Genomic DNA, 15,815 nt, shown 5'->3' on the forward strand with positions numbered 1-15,815 from the left:
TCAAACACATTTTTACAGCTACCAGAGCAATTAAGAGCTGTGGACAAGTTTAGCAAGGGCTGTGTGTACATGAGTCTTCTTCCAAAAGGTTGAAGACACTTAAGTATTAAAATATGGAGACAACCAAGTATCTGAGCAATTATCAATTCCATCATTAGATATGCCCTACATCAAACCACTCCAGTGTGGTCATTCATGAAGTACACAGAGTCTTCTTTCTGGAGACAAGTATCCATGGATAATATATTTTTTTAAAAACATTTCTATACCGCCCAAAACTTGCGTCCTGGGAGGTTTACAATTAAAGTCATTTAAAACATCAAATCAATTAACAATTAAAATCATTTAAGGCACTAAAAACATTTAAAACCCAGTATTAAAAACATTTAAAACTATAAATCTAATTAAAAGCCAGACTAATAATCAGACTAAGACTTCTTCCACTTGTGCCAAGGTAAGGGGACGATTACTGCTAGTCCCACCTTCCTTCTGTAGCCCCCTGGAAATATACATCCCTGAGGATCCTCAGGGACATATTTTGGGGGACACAGAGGGCCCCCTGGGAAAGCTATCCTTGTGCAGCAAAATATCTTCCATTGATGGAAATCTTAATCTGGATGCTGCCCGCTGTACAACTTCACATAAGAGTAGTCATCCAGTGGACTTCACATTCTATAGCCATTCAGTCCTACTGTTGACAGATCTGGGTCTATCCATTCAAAGGTGGACACTCTGCTAGGCAGGGTCCACCCTGGTTTGCATTTGAATAGGGATGGGGTCACTCTGGGTAAAGCAGAAGGTTCCAAGTTCCCTCCCTGGCATCTCCAAGATGGGATTGAGAGAGACTCCTGCCTGCAACCTTGGAGAAGCCGCTGCCAGTCTGTGCAGACAATACTGAGCTAGATGGACCAATGGTCTGACTCAGTATAAGGCAGCTTCCTATGTTCCTAAACTTTTATATGAAGCTATTGTTCCTATCTTATTATACATTAATTTAGTGCAGCCAGGAAGACTGTGCTTCCCATTATTATTATTATTATTACTACTGCTGTTGTGAATATTCACTGCATCCCTCTCACATTTTTGCTCTTCAGACATGTTAAAAAACAGGATGGATCTAGAAAGGAGTCCAAAACAGGATGGAACCCTAACAGACCCCTGCTCCCCCAGAACATTATTATTATTATTTTTCCATTTATATCCCGCTCTTCCTCCAAGGAGCCCAGAGCGGTGTACTACATACTTGAGTTTCTCTTTCACAACAACCCTGTGAAGTAGGTTAGGCTGAGAGAGAAGTGACTGGCCCAGAGTCACCCAGCTAGTTTCATGGCTGAATGGGGATTTGAACTCGGGTCTCCCCGGTCCTAGTCCAGCACTCTAACCACTACACCACGCTGGCTCCTATCCACGCTGGCTACTATCAGTCATTCCCCCTCCATTCACCTCCCATGTTGCTTTACAATGTTTGTCTGAAGAATGCCATAAGCATGATGGTGGGCACTTCTGCCATCAGCAGCCTGGGACCCACCATCATAACCATGAGCAGTGCTGTGGAGGACTGATTGATGCAATGGGGCAGAACTCCTGGACCCTCTCTGGACAGCATACATGAGTACAGCATCCTGTTTTTAAGACAACTGAAGAGGGCTTTTAGCTTAAGAGAAAAAAGTCACTAGCTCACATGATGCCCAGTCACTCTCTTTCTCAAGGTTGCAGAAAAACCAGAGGGCAGCCCTGAGACTTTTAAATTCCAGTGGCTGCATAAGCAATGATGCTGCATTTATCTTCATTGTCCTGAATAGGGATCAATGAGGCAAGTTGCTTGTGCAGTCCCCGGTTTTTAAAGTGCCAGGGCTGCCTTTTGGCTCCTCTGCAGCCCCAACATCCTGGCTCCATTAGATTGCACATCACAGCATCCACTAACTGCACCTCTTCCATCTCATTGCCCTCTGACACCATCTTTACAGGGAGGGGTCGCTCACTCACCATGGGATGTTACACATACACACATCCTCCCCATCATCACCCCACTGGGGTAACACTTCAAGCTTCTGATAAAGGAGACACTAGTCCAGGGCTATGCAACTTCAGTCCATCAACTGTTGACTACAACTCCCATCATCCTCAGCCAGAGTGGGAGTCCAGGATGATGGGAGTTGTAGTCTAACATCTGTAGGAGGGCCAAAGTTGTACAGCCCTGCTCTAGTCAATAAACGCTTAGGCTGAAATATATTTGTCAGTCTTTAAGGTGCTACAAGATTCTTTGTCTTTAGATTTTAAATATTTCCACTTGTATTGGTATCTAATATAACATGAGGCAACTTATACTTACCTCAGTCCTACTGCTCTGGTTCAGTTTCTTCTCAATATTCATAGCCAACATCTGACTCCGGAAAGACAAGCTTTTAGTTTTTTCAATTACTTGTTGATATGGTGACACTGCATTGTTCCCCATAACGACATGGCCCTATTTAATTAAAAAAAAGAAAAAGCAGCACCAGACATGTACCATGCCTCAAAAACGGAAACAACACAGGCTGTACACTGGGTAGGGTTTGCACACTTTGGGAATGGTCAGATGATTACATGTCATTTTATGTCAATGATCACTAGACAGAAGCCAAACAAAATTCTGTAAATTCTATGTAAGGGGGAGTCTGTACCTAGCTTTACACTTGATATAAAATGAGACTGTAGAGAGGTTATTCCTTGACCAGCATGCTTTCAACTTACCATTACCTCATCATTTCTTAAATGTTATGAAGTCTAGACTCCAGTTTATACTAGATGCACAAGCACCCCTCATGCTGGCATTTTACCAGTAGCTTCCCCTTAACAAATCATCCGGACTCAAAGTTTAAACAAGAGAGCTCCCAAATGAGTTTCCCAATACCCTGGAAAACTGATACATATCTGTTCATGTACACGGTGACAACAATGGTAAAAGTGTTAGCACAAGCAACTCCTGGCACCACTGCAGCCCCGAGTCTGCCAAAAAGGCACAACCGAGGTTTGAGACCTGCTTGGCAACATGAGGACTGGATAGTGGATGGCTGAAGGGGGAAGAGAGAGAGCTCGGAAACTGGGCATCACCCAGCACTCTAGTGAAAGGTGTCCTCTGCATGGTTTCTAGGCTCTCAGCCCCCGCCCCATGTGTCCCATGTTATTGCTCAAGGTCCTTTGCCAATGCCTTTTCATTCATTCATTCAATTTCTATACTGCCCTTCCAAAAATGGCTCAGGGCGGTTTACACAAAGATATAACAAACAAATAAGATAGGTCAGACTCTCATTTTCTGCAGGCTCAATGGGCTGTAGAGGCACTGGGAGTTGTTTCCACTAACTCCTTTACACTGGCGTTGCTGTGTATACGAGCCATTATATGCAATTACTGCTTGAATCACTTGTAAACATCTGTTCTGCATGCACCTTGGGATAGTGTAGCATTGCTCCTAATAAAAAAGTGCCATAGGTCATCTTAGTATAAAAACAAACTAATAGTTATAGCATGGGGCGAGGGGAGACAATAAGATCACTTTAAACGTTCCATGAGCACTTTTTAATAAATCTGATCATTCAATTCCATGCAATGTGAAGCTTACCAATTTTGAATCTATTTTGGCATCCAGCCTCGCATTCCGAATTAAATTCACAATCCATCGTTCAGCTTCTTCAGGGGTCATATTTAACTTATCTGCCAACATACTGAGGAAGTAAAACAAGGAATAGATGTTTTTATAAAAGTTAGGCCCGTGCCACAACCTTTGTGCTATGCTTACTTGCCAAACTTGGAATAATTAGTTGATGTGCTAAATAACTGTAAATAATATATCTGACAGTTTCAACACTGTTGCCAGCTTTGTTAAAAAGCGTGTTGTATTGACCTAGCATCACAATACAACTTATTTTTAAACTTCTTAGAGGAAGATGCCAACAGTCAGTCCTGATATTCTATGAGCTGGATAAGAAGGGAGGGACACACGGGAAAGCAAAAATGCCTCACACCTATATTTTACTTTGCAAGAGGAAAAAGACGCACATTAAATCTAACACAAACACATAAGCAAACATTCAAAACAAACACACACTGATGTTATTGTCTGCAACTCTTCCAAGATAAGTCACAGCTGTCATTCTTTGCAGAAAGAGTCAAGATTTGCTTTTATCAATGAGATTCCACAGATAGCATTTCCCAAGGCATTCAAACAAGTCTTCAGTGTGTGTTATTGGTGCTACACTTGTTTGAGATCCTTATTCTCTTCAACTTCCAGATTTCACTAAAGCCTCAGGTTTATCTGAAGTCTCATCAACATGCAACACTCAAGTTCTGTTTTAACCATTCCCTACAGCAATCTCTGCCTATGTTCTACAGCCTGACACTGTAGAAACTAGTGTGACTCATGGTTTCTAATCATTTTATTTACACTGCCAAAACGAAAATCACATGTTACACTAGTCACAATAGTTGAAGAGAATTTTATGAAGGAGGCCAATGAGAAGTCAATAGGACACACACCCTCCATAAGCAACTACTTACAGAAAAGACATGAATTCAATCATGCACTGCAGTAGTAATGGAAGTATCCATTATACAGCATATTAAAAAATTGTAGTTTCATTCCTACAGTCTACAAATGAGGCACCTGAGTGACAACTGGATAATTACCATTTTGAATTGGCATTTCTTTGTATCTGTAACTATGGTCTGCAAACATTTGACTAAACATTTAAGACCTACTGTGGACTCGTCCACTTAATACTTATTGAATGAATAGGATCATCTATCTATCTATCTATCTATCCACACACACACACACACACAATATTTATCCAGCCATCCCCTATCGCCCTCCAGAAACCAGAGGGAATTAAACTTGGTTAGGCAAGTACATAAATTCACCACAATACTGAGACAGAAACTCACTACAAGGCCTATCTGAACCACTTTCCACTTGTTCAATGGATGGGTGTCTGGCTTTCAGCAAAGCTATCATTCCAGGGAAAGGTTTTTGCATTAACTCAGGAATAAAAAAATAGGCAGATGCACTTCAGATTCCTTGAGAGTCTGACTCAAAGATGTGTGTCAATTTGATCACGCCTTTACGAGTTACTTTATGACCATACTTTCTCCAACATTTCATTCTTTGCAGAAAGAGTCAAGATTTGCTTTTATCAATGAGATTCCGCAGATAGCATTTCCCAAGGCATTCAAACAAGTCTTCAGTGTGTGTTATTGGTGCTACACTTGTTTGAGATCCTTATTCTCTTCAACTTCCAGATTTCACTAAAGCCTCAGGTTTATCTGAAGTCTCATCAACATGCAACACTCAAGTTCTGTTTTAACCATTCCCTACAGCAATCTCTGCCTATGTTCTACTCAATACTAGCCATTTTATTTTCTAGTTGTTCACATTCAAATAAAATGCTTTATTAAATTTGCAGGCTTGATTCTGAACTGTAGAATTTCAAGTAATTCAATCCACAATAAATTAACAACTCCAAGTGAAATGAAGGGAAATAACAATTCCCAATGACTGTGAGAGACTACATAGCACTCTGAATTAATATTCAATTTATACCGAATCATTCTCCAAAGGTTATGCACACCTCATTTGTTGCACAGTAACATCACATTTCCCCAGCATTGACACTGCAGTACTTTTTATTATCTTGGAAAATGAGATAACTTTTCAGACAGCAATGCTTACACCATGTGGAATTTATGTGCACAAACATCATTGTACCACTGGATATTGCCTGTGGCATTGTTAGTGATGACTGCTATCTATTTTACAAAAGTAAGACTTTATGTTGGTGAACACATAACTGGTGAACAGCAAATCGACTAACTGTTCTACAGCAATGCTTCAGAGTTGGGAACCTTTTGTTATTTTTCTTCCAAGGAGGTTGTACTCTCCTTCAGAGCTGGAGCATTCATTTAATCAGGTGAATGATATATTTTTCAAGAGACGGCAAAGAGAGTAATGCTATGCTCCAGCAAGTTTTAGAAATGATTGCAGGTCAAAACATCTTGAGTTGGAATCCTACTCACAGGAACAGTGAAGACCAAATGTTAATACCAGTTATCACCCAAAGCATCTTGAAGATCTCTGCCTGTTTAGTACTTAGAGATTGTATGGAAGCAAGAACTATTAAGCTGTATCTGGTTTAGGCTTCCCACAGAGGTGTTACTTCACCTTAATTTTTTTTTTGATACAGCAATAAAAGATGGTCTAGTGTTCCTAGCTGCTTGCTCAATAGTTATTATCCAAGCCTTCGAATACTAAATCAATAATATTTTGGACTCTGAGTACTGCATTAGAATCAGTCTCTCTTTATGTGCGAACTATCATGCTATTGTTAAAAACAAGCTTCCTGAAAGGGCTACAACCACTGGGTTAGATTGACTGATCAAGCGAAAGGTCCCCAGGTGAATGCCCTTCCTCCTATGGAGTCCCTGATTCACTAGTGTTCCTTCCCAAGAATACTAATGTTTAAATTAAAGCATCAGACACTGCTTGTGTTTGCAGACAGTGACCTAATCTACAGAAACTAATCCATGTTCAGCTTGATCATAACTAGTCAGCATGATGTGGTGACCTATGAAGGGGAAGAAGATGCACACACTTAGGCTCTCCCACATCAAGATCCATGTGGGCAGTCTACAAGAATGAACATGGAAGAATGGCATTCAGGAAGCGGCGTTTCTAATTGTTTGTCTGAAATATCCAGAAAAGGAGGGAAAACCACCACACTCAGAAATGTGGGATACTCTTCCTAGCACAAATACCTTATCTAGCCAAGACTAACAGCATGCGTGCGCACAGACACACACAGATAATGTATGCGGTAAGGATTTTCAAGACTTCTACGGGGAATGATACCCTCTTGCCAAGCCTAACAAAACATTACTGTATGGTATTATCAGATAAGTAGGCAATTCATACAGCCCAACAGCTTTAAATATAAGAACCATATTTCACTCAACAGTATATTGAAGACACTGACAACAATTCCATTTCAGTCAGTTTTGCTTCTTAGTAACAGCCACAGCCCAAAATAAGCAACTCATTTAATCTTAAGACTTGCTCTCCCATTATTCAGATGCTATCTGGGAACATTAGGATATTTTTAGCAATAAACGATAGGATATCTCACAAATTCTCACTTGCCTATAGTTCCTAGAAATTCTCACTTGCCTATAGTTCCTAGAAAAATATGAAAAAATAACTTCAAGGTGTTTGGATGTTTATGGGATATTAACATGGCCTGATCCTGCAATCCAAACTTAAGAAGTTTTCAACTAGAATCACTTCTAAAGCTCTCATTGGTGATCTTGATTTAACACATATTCACTCACTCAGTTAATCAGGGTTGATAAAAATCAATGATTTTAAATAAGTAAATAAAAAAATGGATTTTAAAAATGTAAATCAATTTTCTTAATTTAAATTGTGTTGTTTTTTTAATATCATTTAAAAAAGAATCTAGGTCAAATATATCATCATTAATATTAATCATAACTTCTCATATTCTATGAGCATGTTAAGAGCAGTATATGAGGATGAGAGATAACAGACCTGATCAGTCCTATTCTACAGGTGGTGTACATGCAGCATACACACCCAGTCAAGTCCTTGCCCCTCCCTCTCACTAAAAGTGCAACGATAAAGGTGGTCAATAAATAAATAAATAGAGGATTTGTGGGAGATGGAATAGACCTGAAGAGTTATACATGCAAAAGATTGCGGGCTGGGGGGTGGACTAGAAAGAGAAAACAAAAGTGAACAAAATATATTCATGCAATCCTGAGGAAACATTTTTGGAGTGTATCTTCCATTGTAGAAGGCAAACACCTATCAAGGCAGCAAGCTGTAAGAGACCCCATTTGGAAATATTTAAATGAAGTGTCTGTGGATAAGGGCAAGGCATGTGTGTGAAATGCAAACAGTGCAACAAAGAAATGTAAGGCCTGCTTGCCCGAATGAAACAAAATTATAAGAAGTGTGTACTATTATAGTGTGCACCTACTTTCTAAAGATGAAACCTACATCTATCTCTGAATATGTATTACAGTTATATTAGACAACAGGAATGTACTTTTACTAAAAAAAATGATGATTTTCCTGATTAGTGATGATTAAAATTGAGTCTCTGGAAAGCGACTGAAATTGTGATTTAAATCAATTTGACTTAAATTAAATCAACCTTGCAGCTAATGTTTACCTGATTGTTAGTGAGGCTCACTAACATTCTCACTCTCAATGGCCCTGAGGATTTTGTTTATATCAAGCTGCACCAGTATCGTGTTTAGCTATCCAATCAAATGAACTATGTAACAGCTTTTAACACAGGAATCAGAAAGAAAAATGAGAAGCAAGTATCTCTTTAGCTGTAGCAAATGAACTGCGAGAGAGCACATGTTTAGCCTATAGCCTAAAGTCTCAAACCATTAAATTGCAATATAGTATCTCAGATATTTGAAGACTGCCAGATCTCTCTCTCTCATATACATTAAAGAGATTTTGGAAAAACCTCTACTGAAGGATAAACATACCCTTTGGGGTGGATTTAAACATTTAATACGTCTTTACATTTATTCCAACATCTGCAAAGCCACATCTTAATTTTTTTACAGTGGGTACATGACAAGGCCATAAAAAATATTGGTAAAGTTTTTGTTGATGATCTACCAAAGAAGCCATACATAGACCTAAGAACTGTAAAAGATACAAGTCACAGCAATTGCTATTACACTGCTGTATTAAAATAGTTCAATATTTAAGACAACACAGGGTGCCTTTTCTTATTTTAAAATTGAAAATGGTGAATAGTCTGGTGAAAACCATAAAGAGAGATGTGAGGAAACATAAAACGTGGAATTGAGGGGGCGAGAAGTGCTGCATGAAGAACCTCTGCACTAGTTAAAGTAGTTTTGAATGTAGGGCTTAAAAGCAGACAGCAAAAGAAAATGAGAAGTAACAAATTAATACATACATACAAGGAGATAGCTACTCTGGCTTCTATGTCTTGAGCACAAGAGCAAGAAAAAGATTTTACAATGACTTCTAAAATAGTGAAGGTTGACAGAGATTATTTCACACACACACACACACACACACCGAGGAGTAACAATATCTCAAGTATATTTGATAAAACTTATAACTATCTTGTCAGTTCCTGAGAACATTTCTAATTTTCACCCTACATTTCAGTGAAAGAAACACACTGGCTAAAGTCAAGAGCTGTGAACATAAAGCATGGTTTAGAGGCAATTCTTCATTAACCTTGGATGAGGAGGAGTACACTTTACCCGACAATGCTGATACAGTTTAATGCCTTTATGGGGCACTGGGCAGGACAGGAGTTGGGAATGGGCGGCAGCAGGTCCAGGCAGGGAAAGCCACATTTGAACAATGTCAGGTGGGCTGAAAGTAACGAAGTCTTGGGCACGCAAGGTCTCGCAAAAACATGAACCCTTCATCTGGTGCACCAATGTGCAGGTGCAATGTTGCTGGCAATATCAGAGGCAGAATCGGGGAGGCCAGAGGAGAATGGAAGCAGTGAAACAAGGGCTGATGCTCAGACAAGAGCATCAGCTCTTGTGACTATTAGGCCTGCGCAAAGCTTCGGTTGAAGCTGAATTCTCCACACACAAGCCCCCTTGGCATCACATGGAGGTGACTGACCATCCACACTGTGCAGTGTTGTGCTTTCCCCATCCCCAGTGCTGTGAGGCACCTTTAAGGAAAGCTGAACTCGCCCCAGCACCATCTTGGAAGGTTCACAGCAGCATTGAGAAGCACAGCGCTTCTCAAAGAGCCTCATGAGGAAGAACAACTATGTTCCTTAGTGTGCCATGTCCACTTTCCAAGAAGGTGCTGGGGCTTGGGAAAGCTCAATTTCTCTTAAAGGTGCCCCGCCAGCACTGGGAAAAGCACAGCTCTGTACAGTGGGAACAGTTGCTAATGTACAGTGCTTGAGGCCCGGGGGTGGCTGCGCAGAGTATTCAGCTTTGGCCAGAACATTGCAAAAAGCCTAACGACTATCAACTCACCTAAACACTGAGGCCTCTTGGGGCTGGGGTAGGACAGGAGGCCAGGCCAAAAAAGATGCTTGGACCCCAGACAGGTACAGACACCATCATGTGCCAATGTGGGCATCATGATGAACTACAGCTAAAGAAAACCAGAAGACAGAGGAAGGAACTAGTGCACAAGAGGGATGGGAGACTGCAAGCCTACAGTCTTCTCCTAATCTTCCATACCATGGTCTGGAAGAAAATCTGGACTCAGCTTCGGATGTTTTCACAATGGCAGCCCAGTCCAGCTCCCCACCCCACACCCAAGCGGTGGTATACCCACTCTGCAAACATCTTAAAATCAGCACTACATTGTGGCCCAAGCTAGAACAGAAGAATCCAGATTAGCAATCATTTAGGGTTTTTTTCTACCAAGGGCAGACATCAGCAACACATTCCTGCATTGCTAATTTGCACCCCTCACTTCCAAGCAGATCCAGATACTCAACAAAACATGTGAAGGACTGCAAGTCTGAATGTTTCCATTGAAAATGGCTTCCATGCTGCTCCATTAAAGGTCTGCATGCAACCCAGCATCTCCAAATGTGTAGCTAAGGTGGTACAGCCCCATGAAGAACGTACCACATGAATCAAGTGTTTGGATGAGCTCTAAGAATATATATTTTTTATTGTGCTTTGAGCTCCTGGGCACCTTGTAGGGAAGGTTATGTATTTTAAATTAAGATACTGTAAACAAGACGATGACGGTAAAAGCAGGAGGCCTGGGGTTAGAATACCTAACAGCACAAATACAATTTTCACCAGAAGAGTACCAACATCAAAGTCCATAGAAAACTTCCTACATGTGTTTCCACCAGAATTCCTCCCCATTTTAGTTCAGATGTTAATCTTTAGCAAACTTATAAACATATGCCTTTAAACACACAAAAAACTTGGAATCATCTTCATTTTAGCTTGTTAATGTAGTGAAATTGCTTCAATAACAGCTGAATTACGAGCAAAAAAATTAAGTTTGACTGATTTGATTTAAAGGAAACTAAAAGCATTATATTATGCTGCTTGTGTTCTTACTTGATGCTGATGCACTGGTGGATGCGGCAGAAGGTCTCAAATATAAAGAGGCGAGCGTTCTCAATGAAGTCTTCGAGACATGCCACCAAGAAGAAGTCATTCACAAGAACCTAAGAAGTGACGCATGTAGGTAGGCAGGGACAAAACACACATTAAGGTTATTATACAGGTAGAACCATGCCTGTAGAGTTCATTAGGTAAGGTGTGAAAACTGCATTTCATCATTATGATATTCTGTAGGCCATAACATTCAAACCATAAGTCCAATCCACCTGAAATTTGATATGAAGAAGCTAGGTGACAAGTTCCACCACTTGTTCAAATCTGGAACAGATCCACTGAGAAACAACATCATAAAAATTTGAAAACTGGCCCCAAGGAGCTGTTTTCCTATAAGTAGGAGACCTATATTTTGCCCAGGGTAGTATATTTCATATACTTTCCCCCCGCTTGTCCTTTTAAAGATATAAAAAAATTCATGTTCATCAAGGACCGCCTACTTTGGGGGGGGGGGTATCCATTGAATATTATTCGCCCATGAAGTCCTCATTGCACAGGGATGTCAAATGAGAGCATACAGAGCAGCACGTCAAATGGCCTCATTGCTCCTGGAAAGAGTAGATTATTTTTCCTCAGTAAAGATGGTGGCCACCTATCCTAGTGAGTGAGTGGAGGTAAACTTTCTGAGCCACCATAGCCACCTAACAGTGTGCTTAAACCTGACCCTGGCTTGCTGAGTTTTTTGGGTCTGCAGCACCTTCCCAGCAGGACAGTCCTTGGCATGTGCACTCCAGTTTAAGCCCTACTGTTAATAAGGAGGGGATAGTGGCTGTTGGAGTTCAGAGGTAGGAGAGCAGGAAAAGCTCAACAGTCTCATGCTATTATGCTGTGGGTGCACAGTATACATCGGGTGCTCCTTAAAATCACTCAACTAGCTTGAGTATTTCCACTCAAAGCAAAAGATCCTAAATACATATCAGTTAATAGAAAAACTATTTTTATAAACCATTAGGAGCTGCATCTCCAACACTAATCTTGGTAGCTTTTAGTTTAAGCATACACTAGCCAAAGCATCCTTACCGATTCACATTCTCTAAGCTTTTTCTGTGCTCCATCAAAGTCAAAGTTCACATACAAGCATTCTACGAACTCTGTTATTGGGTCCTTGTAGGTATAAGATTCCTGCAGAGTTTTAAGAAGAGTTGTTCAATTAAGTAAGAGCTCAATTTATAGCAACTGCAATTCAATTTTAAGCAGTTTGAATCAAACACTGAACCTAAAAACCATTTTAACTGCATCTGGATTACTTATGACTGCATAAGTCATATACGAAAACTGGTTAACACCATCTTCAGTAGATATTCAGGTTTAAAAAGATGTTAATTTGCTTTTTAAAACACACACCTACACGGAACAAATATTATCTTATTTATGTTAAACAAGTTTTATAACTACAGTATTTATCAGCTTTTGATGGTTCTACTTAAAACATGTAAAACCTACTTGGCTTCGGATCAATTATGATCACACATTACAATTTAATTGACTCCTAGACAAAAAGTAGGAGCATATAAAACAAGCTTTTGATAAAAAGTGTTAATCACATTTTAAAAATTCTATTTTGTGTCTTGTAGTTCAAATAATCCATTTTGGACGTAAGCAAGCAGATATTCTTTCGGCATATACTTAGTAAAAATATGCAACTTCATGTTTAGCTAATATAATGCCTACTATTATGACCAAAGGAGTAAATGACACAAAGCCCTGGAATGCATTATCCTCCCCATTGCCTGCTTATGGCAGTGGTATTATGAGCAGGGTTGGAGCTAGAAATGGGAGGGAGTGGGAGCAACTACTGACTCATATCCATCATCTCCATTTAGGTGCTGCAACGAAACACTCTCCTTTCTGCAACCCCATCACTACCCTGTGAGTTAGAGGGCAAGCCTGCCACACCTACCTTACACTCGCATCACAACAGCAGCTGTGTGCCTTTTGGCAAATTCCTGGGAGTGACTCACAACTACAGTCTCTTACTCAGGACTGTCCCACTGCAGACTATGGAAGCAGCAGCTTGGTGCTCCTGTCCATTTGTGTACACTCACCCAGGCCAGCCTACACAAGCACCGCTGTGCTAGAGTTCCAAGCTCTAGCATCTGTCAACAACAAAAACAAATGGAAGGAATGGCTCTTTTGGATTGCCTCTCTCCAATTTCAGTGCTCCAACCCCAGTCATTAGCAAACATACAGAAACCTAGAAGTTCTGCCACTCCAGCAAGTCAGTCTACCCAAGAGACTGAAGTGGTAAACTGACTTTTACATGTATGATGTCTGTGTAAAAGCACTTCTCTTTTATTTTAATGATTTAAAATGGGGGCATATGCTCCCATTACTCATAATACACAGATCCCAACTTATTTATTTCCGCTAATCCTTCTAACACAGACTCCAAGCTGTCCAGGAGGAAACGAGATAGCACATAATAGAATGGATTTTATAAATCCAAATAGAAATCAAATTATCCCTTACCTGTTGAATAACCTTGACTAAGTCTTTCAACACTTGCCTACGTTTTCTAGCATCTTTGTTTGTTATCACTGCTGTTGTGAGATACCGAAGAATGTGTGGACACATGGTCTGAATTGCATTAAGATACCTGGAAAAAAGGGAATGTTAGACTGAGAAACATATTCTGAAGAAAATTATCTTCCCTGGCCCATTCCCTGTCAAAAGATAGGTACAGAGGAGGAGATGCCTAGCCTACTAGGTTTTCAGCTGTATTGGGGTTCAGCCACTCCCAAAAATAAACAGGAAAAAAGACAGGAAGTGCAGAAAAAAGGGTGATGGCAAGGTATCTGTGCTCTGGCTCTAGTTCATGAAACCCAAGCCCTGCTTATTTGCACATTTTACTCTCTGCAGACTCCATAATAAGCAAGCATGTTGGGATTAAGTCTCGCCAAAGTTTGTGTCAGGTTATGGCAAATCAGGAAAAGCCTTCTCAATGTTCTTCTATAGCCTTTGAGAGCTGGAAGCAGCTTGGCCAATCTTGTCATGAGTCAACAATGTTTTTCCATTTTTATAGACAAATCAGTATTTCTCAAGTTGAGAACTGAAAACAAGGCACAAACACAGAATTTAGACTCTAGCTTCAATAATAAATCACTGAACAGGGCAATCATATCAGGCTAACAAATCATTCAGGCTCCTGAGTGCTAGAAGTAAATGCTTTATTTGGAGTGACCAGCGAGATCGTCAAGGAGTGGCTACAGCAGGGGTGTACAAACCTGGCCCTCCAGCTGCTGCTGAACTACAACTTCCATCTTCCCAAGCCACAATAAACTGTGGCTGGAAATGATTGGAGTTGTAGTTCAACAACAGCTGAGGGCCAAGTTTGCCCACCCCTGGGTGAGAGAGATCCTGAATGAGTGGATAAAGAGATCCTAATTTTTGTTTAGACACCTGGGTTACTGTTTAGAACAGATTTTTTTAAAAAAATCCACACCATCAAAAAAGCACAAGTTTGCACCCCATTTAGACAAACCCTGAAATGGGTACTCCTGGTGCTTGCTTGCTTTCTATAGTATGCATTGATCCCATTCCTTAACTACGGTTATTGATGGAAGAGGAATGAAAAAGAGATAATGGCCTACATTGAAGCACAGCTGCAGATGGGAAATGCTTCTGTGTGCCAATTGGAGAATTTTGGGCGACTCCCCACCACTGTGTTCTCTATTTTTTTTTCCATCTGTGCATGGAATGAGTTTGGTTCTGGGCAGAAGTATCGAGGCAGTGCGTGCGCATGTGCATTCAGAATGGGGGCTTCCTGATTCAACTTGAGCAGGAGCTAAAATTAACTGAGTGGACATAAAAAAAACCCTTGTGAGCGTGTACACACCTTAGAAGGAACACTGCTCCCCACTTCTTTCTGCAGCTGCCTGTACCTCCTGAAAATATGTCCTTCAATTCAAGGGTATATTTGTGTGGCGGTGGAATACCATACTAACTACTAATCTATCTCTTCTTAAATCTCCAAGGTGACTAGTCCATTGGGCACTTTAGATATAATCTGGTTTAAAACTTCCATCTAAACATTTTTAACTGTTTTGCCACAGCAGCTGTGACTGGCACAATTGTTCTCTTGCATCCCCAAGTAAAATAATTAAGTCTCATCAAGACAAACACTGTGTATTTTAATGAAAGGTGGGGTATAAATTTAACAATAAATAAAAAGAAACAATAAAAATAAACATTTAAAACACCTAAAACTGGGCATAAGGAAAGAGCAGCACTGATTCAGATTTCAGTCACACTTTGTTGTGGATTTAAATGAAGAATTACCGCTTTCCCAACAGAAATGTCTTATTATGGTGTTCCAGTTGATTTAATTACTGTGGGGGGGAACTGACTCAGTACTGTAGTGACCCACTGCAAGCCCTCAGTGCTAAATGCTATATAAGATAGGCAATCATTTCCTGCACTGCAGAAGTCTCTCTTTAAAGATGTGGCACAAAATAGGGATGTACATGGATCTGGGCAAGGGAAGTCTGAAAGCGGGCGGGGGAGGCACTTTAAGGGCAGGGGAGGGTGCACTTACCCCTCCCTCCGCCCAACAGGGCTCCATTATCAAAGGCTCCTTCGGGGCGGCAGCATACCTCCCTGCCGCCCTGTCCCCTCTTTTGCCTGGAAGTAGCAGGAAGTACCAG

General features: G+C 40.6%; 1 protein-coding gene across 2 annotated transcripts in view; it reads right to left on the reverse strand.

Moving 5' to 3' along the window:
• Positions 1 to 15,815, reverse strand: part of EIF3E (eukaryotic translation initiation factor 3 subunit E) — a 32,487-nt gene that overhangs the window by 460 nt on the left and 16,212 nt on the right. For both annotated transcript variants that reach the window (XM_053248831.1, XM_053248830.1), the window contains 5 exons: positions 13,642 to 13,768; positions 12,193 to 12,294; positions 11,113 to 11,222; positions 3,602 to 3,704; positions 2,333 to 2,467 (listed from right to left, as the gene is read on the reverse strand). In XM_053248831.1, the coding sequence (XP_053104806.1) occupies positions 2,333 to 2,467; positions 3,602 to 3,704; positions 11,113 to 11,222; positions 12,193 to 12,294; positions 13,642 to 13,768 (577 nt within the window). The remainder of the gene's footprint in view (positions 1 to 2,332; positions 2,468 to 3,601; positions 3,705 to 11,112; positions 11,223 to 12,192; positions 12,295 to 13,641; positions 13,769 to 15,815) is intronic.

The sequence above is a fragment of the Hemicordylus capensis genome, chromosome 4 (assembly GCF_027244095.1).
Source record: "Hemicordylus capensis ecotype Gifberg chromosome 4, rHemCap1.1.pri, whole genome shotgun sequence".
In the NCBI taxonomy this organism is placed as follows: Eukaryota; Metazoa; Chordata; class Lepidosauria; order Squamata; family Cordylidae; genus Hemicordylus; species Hemicordylus capensis.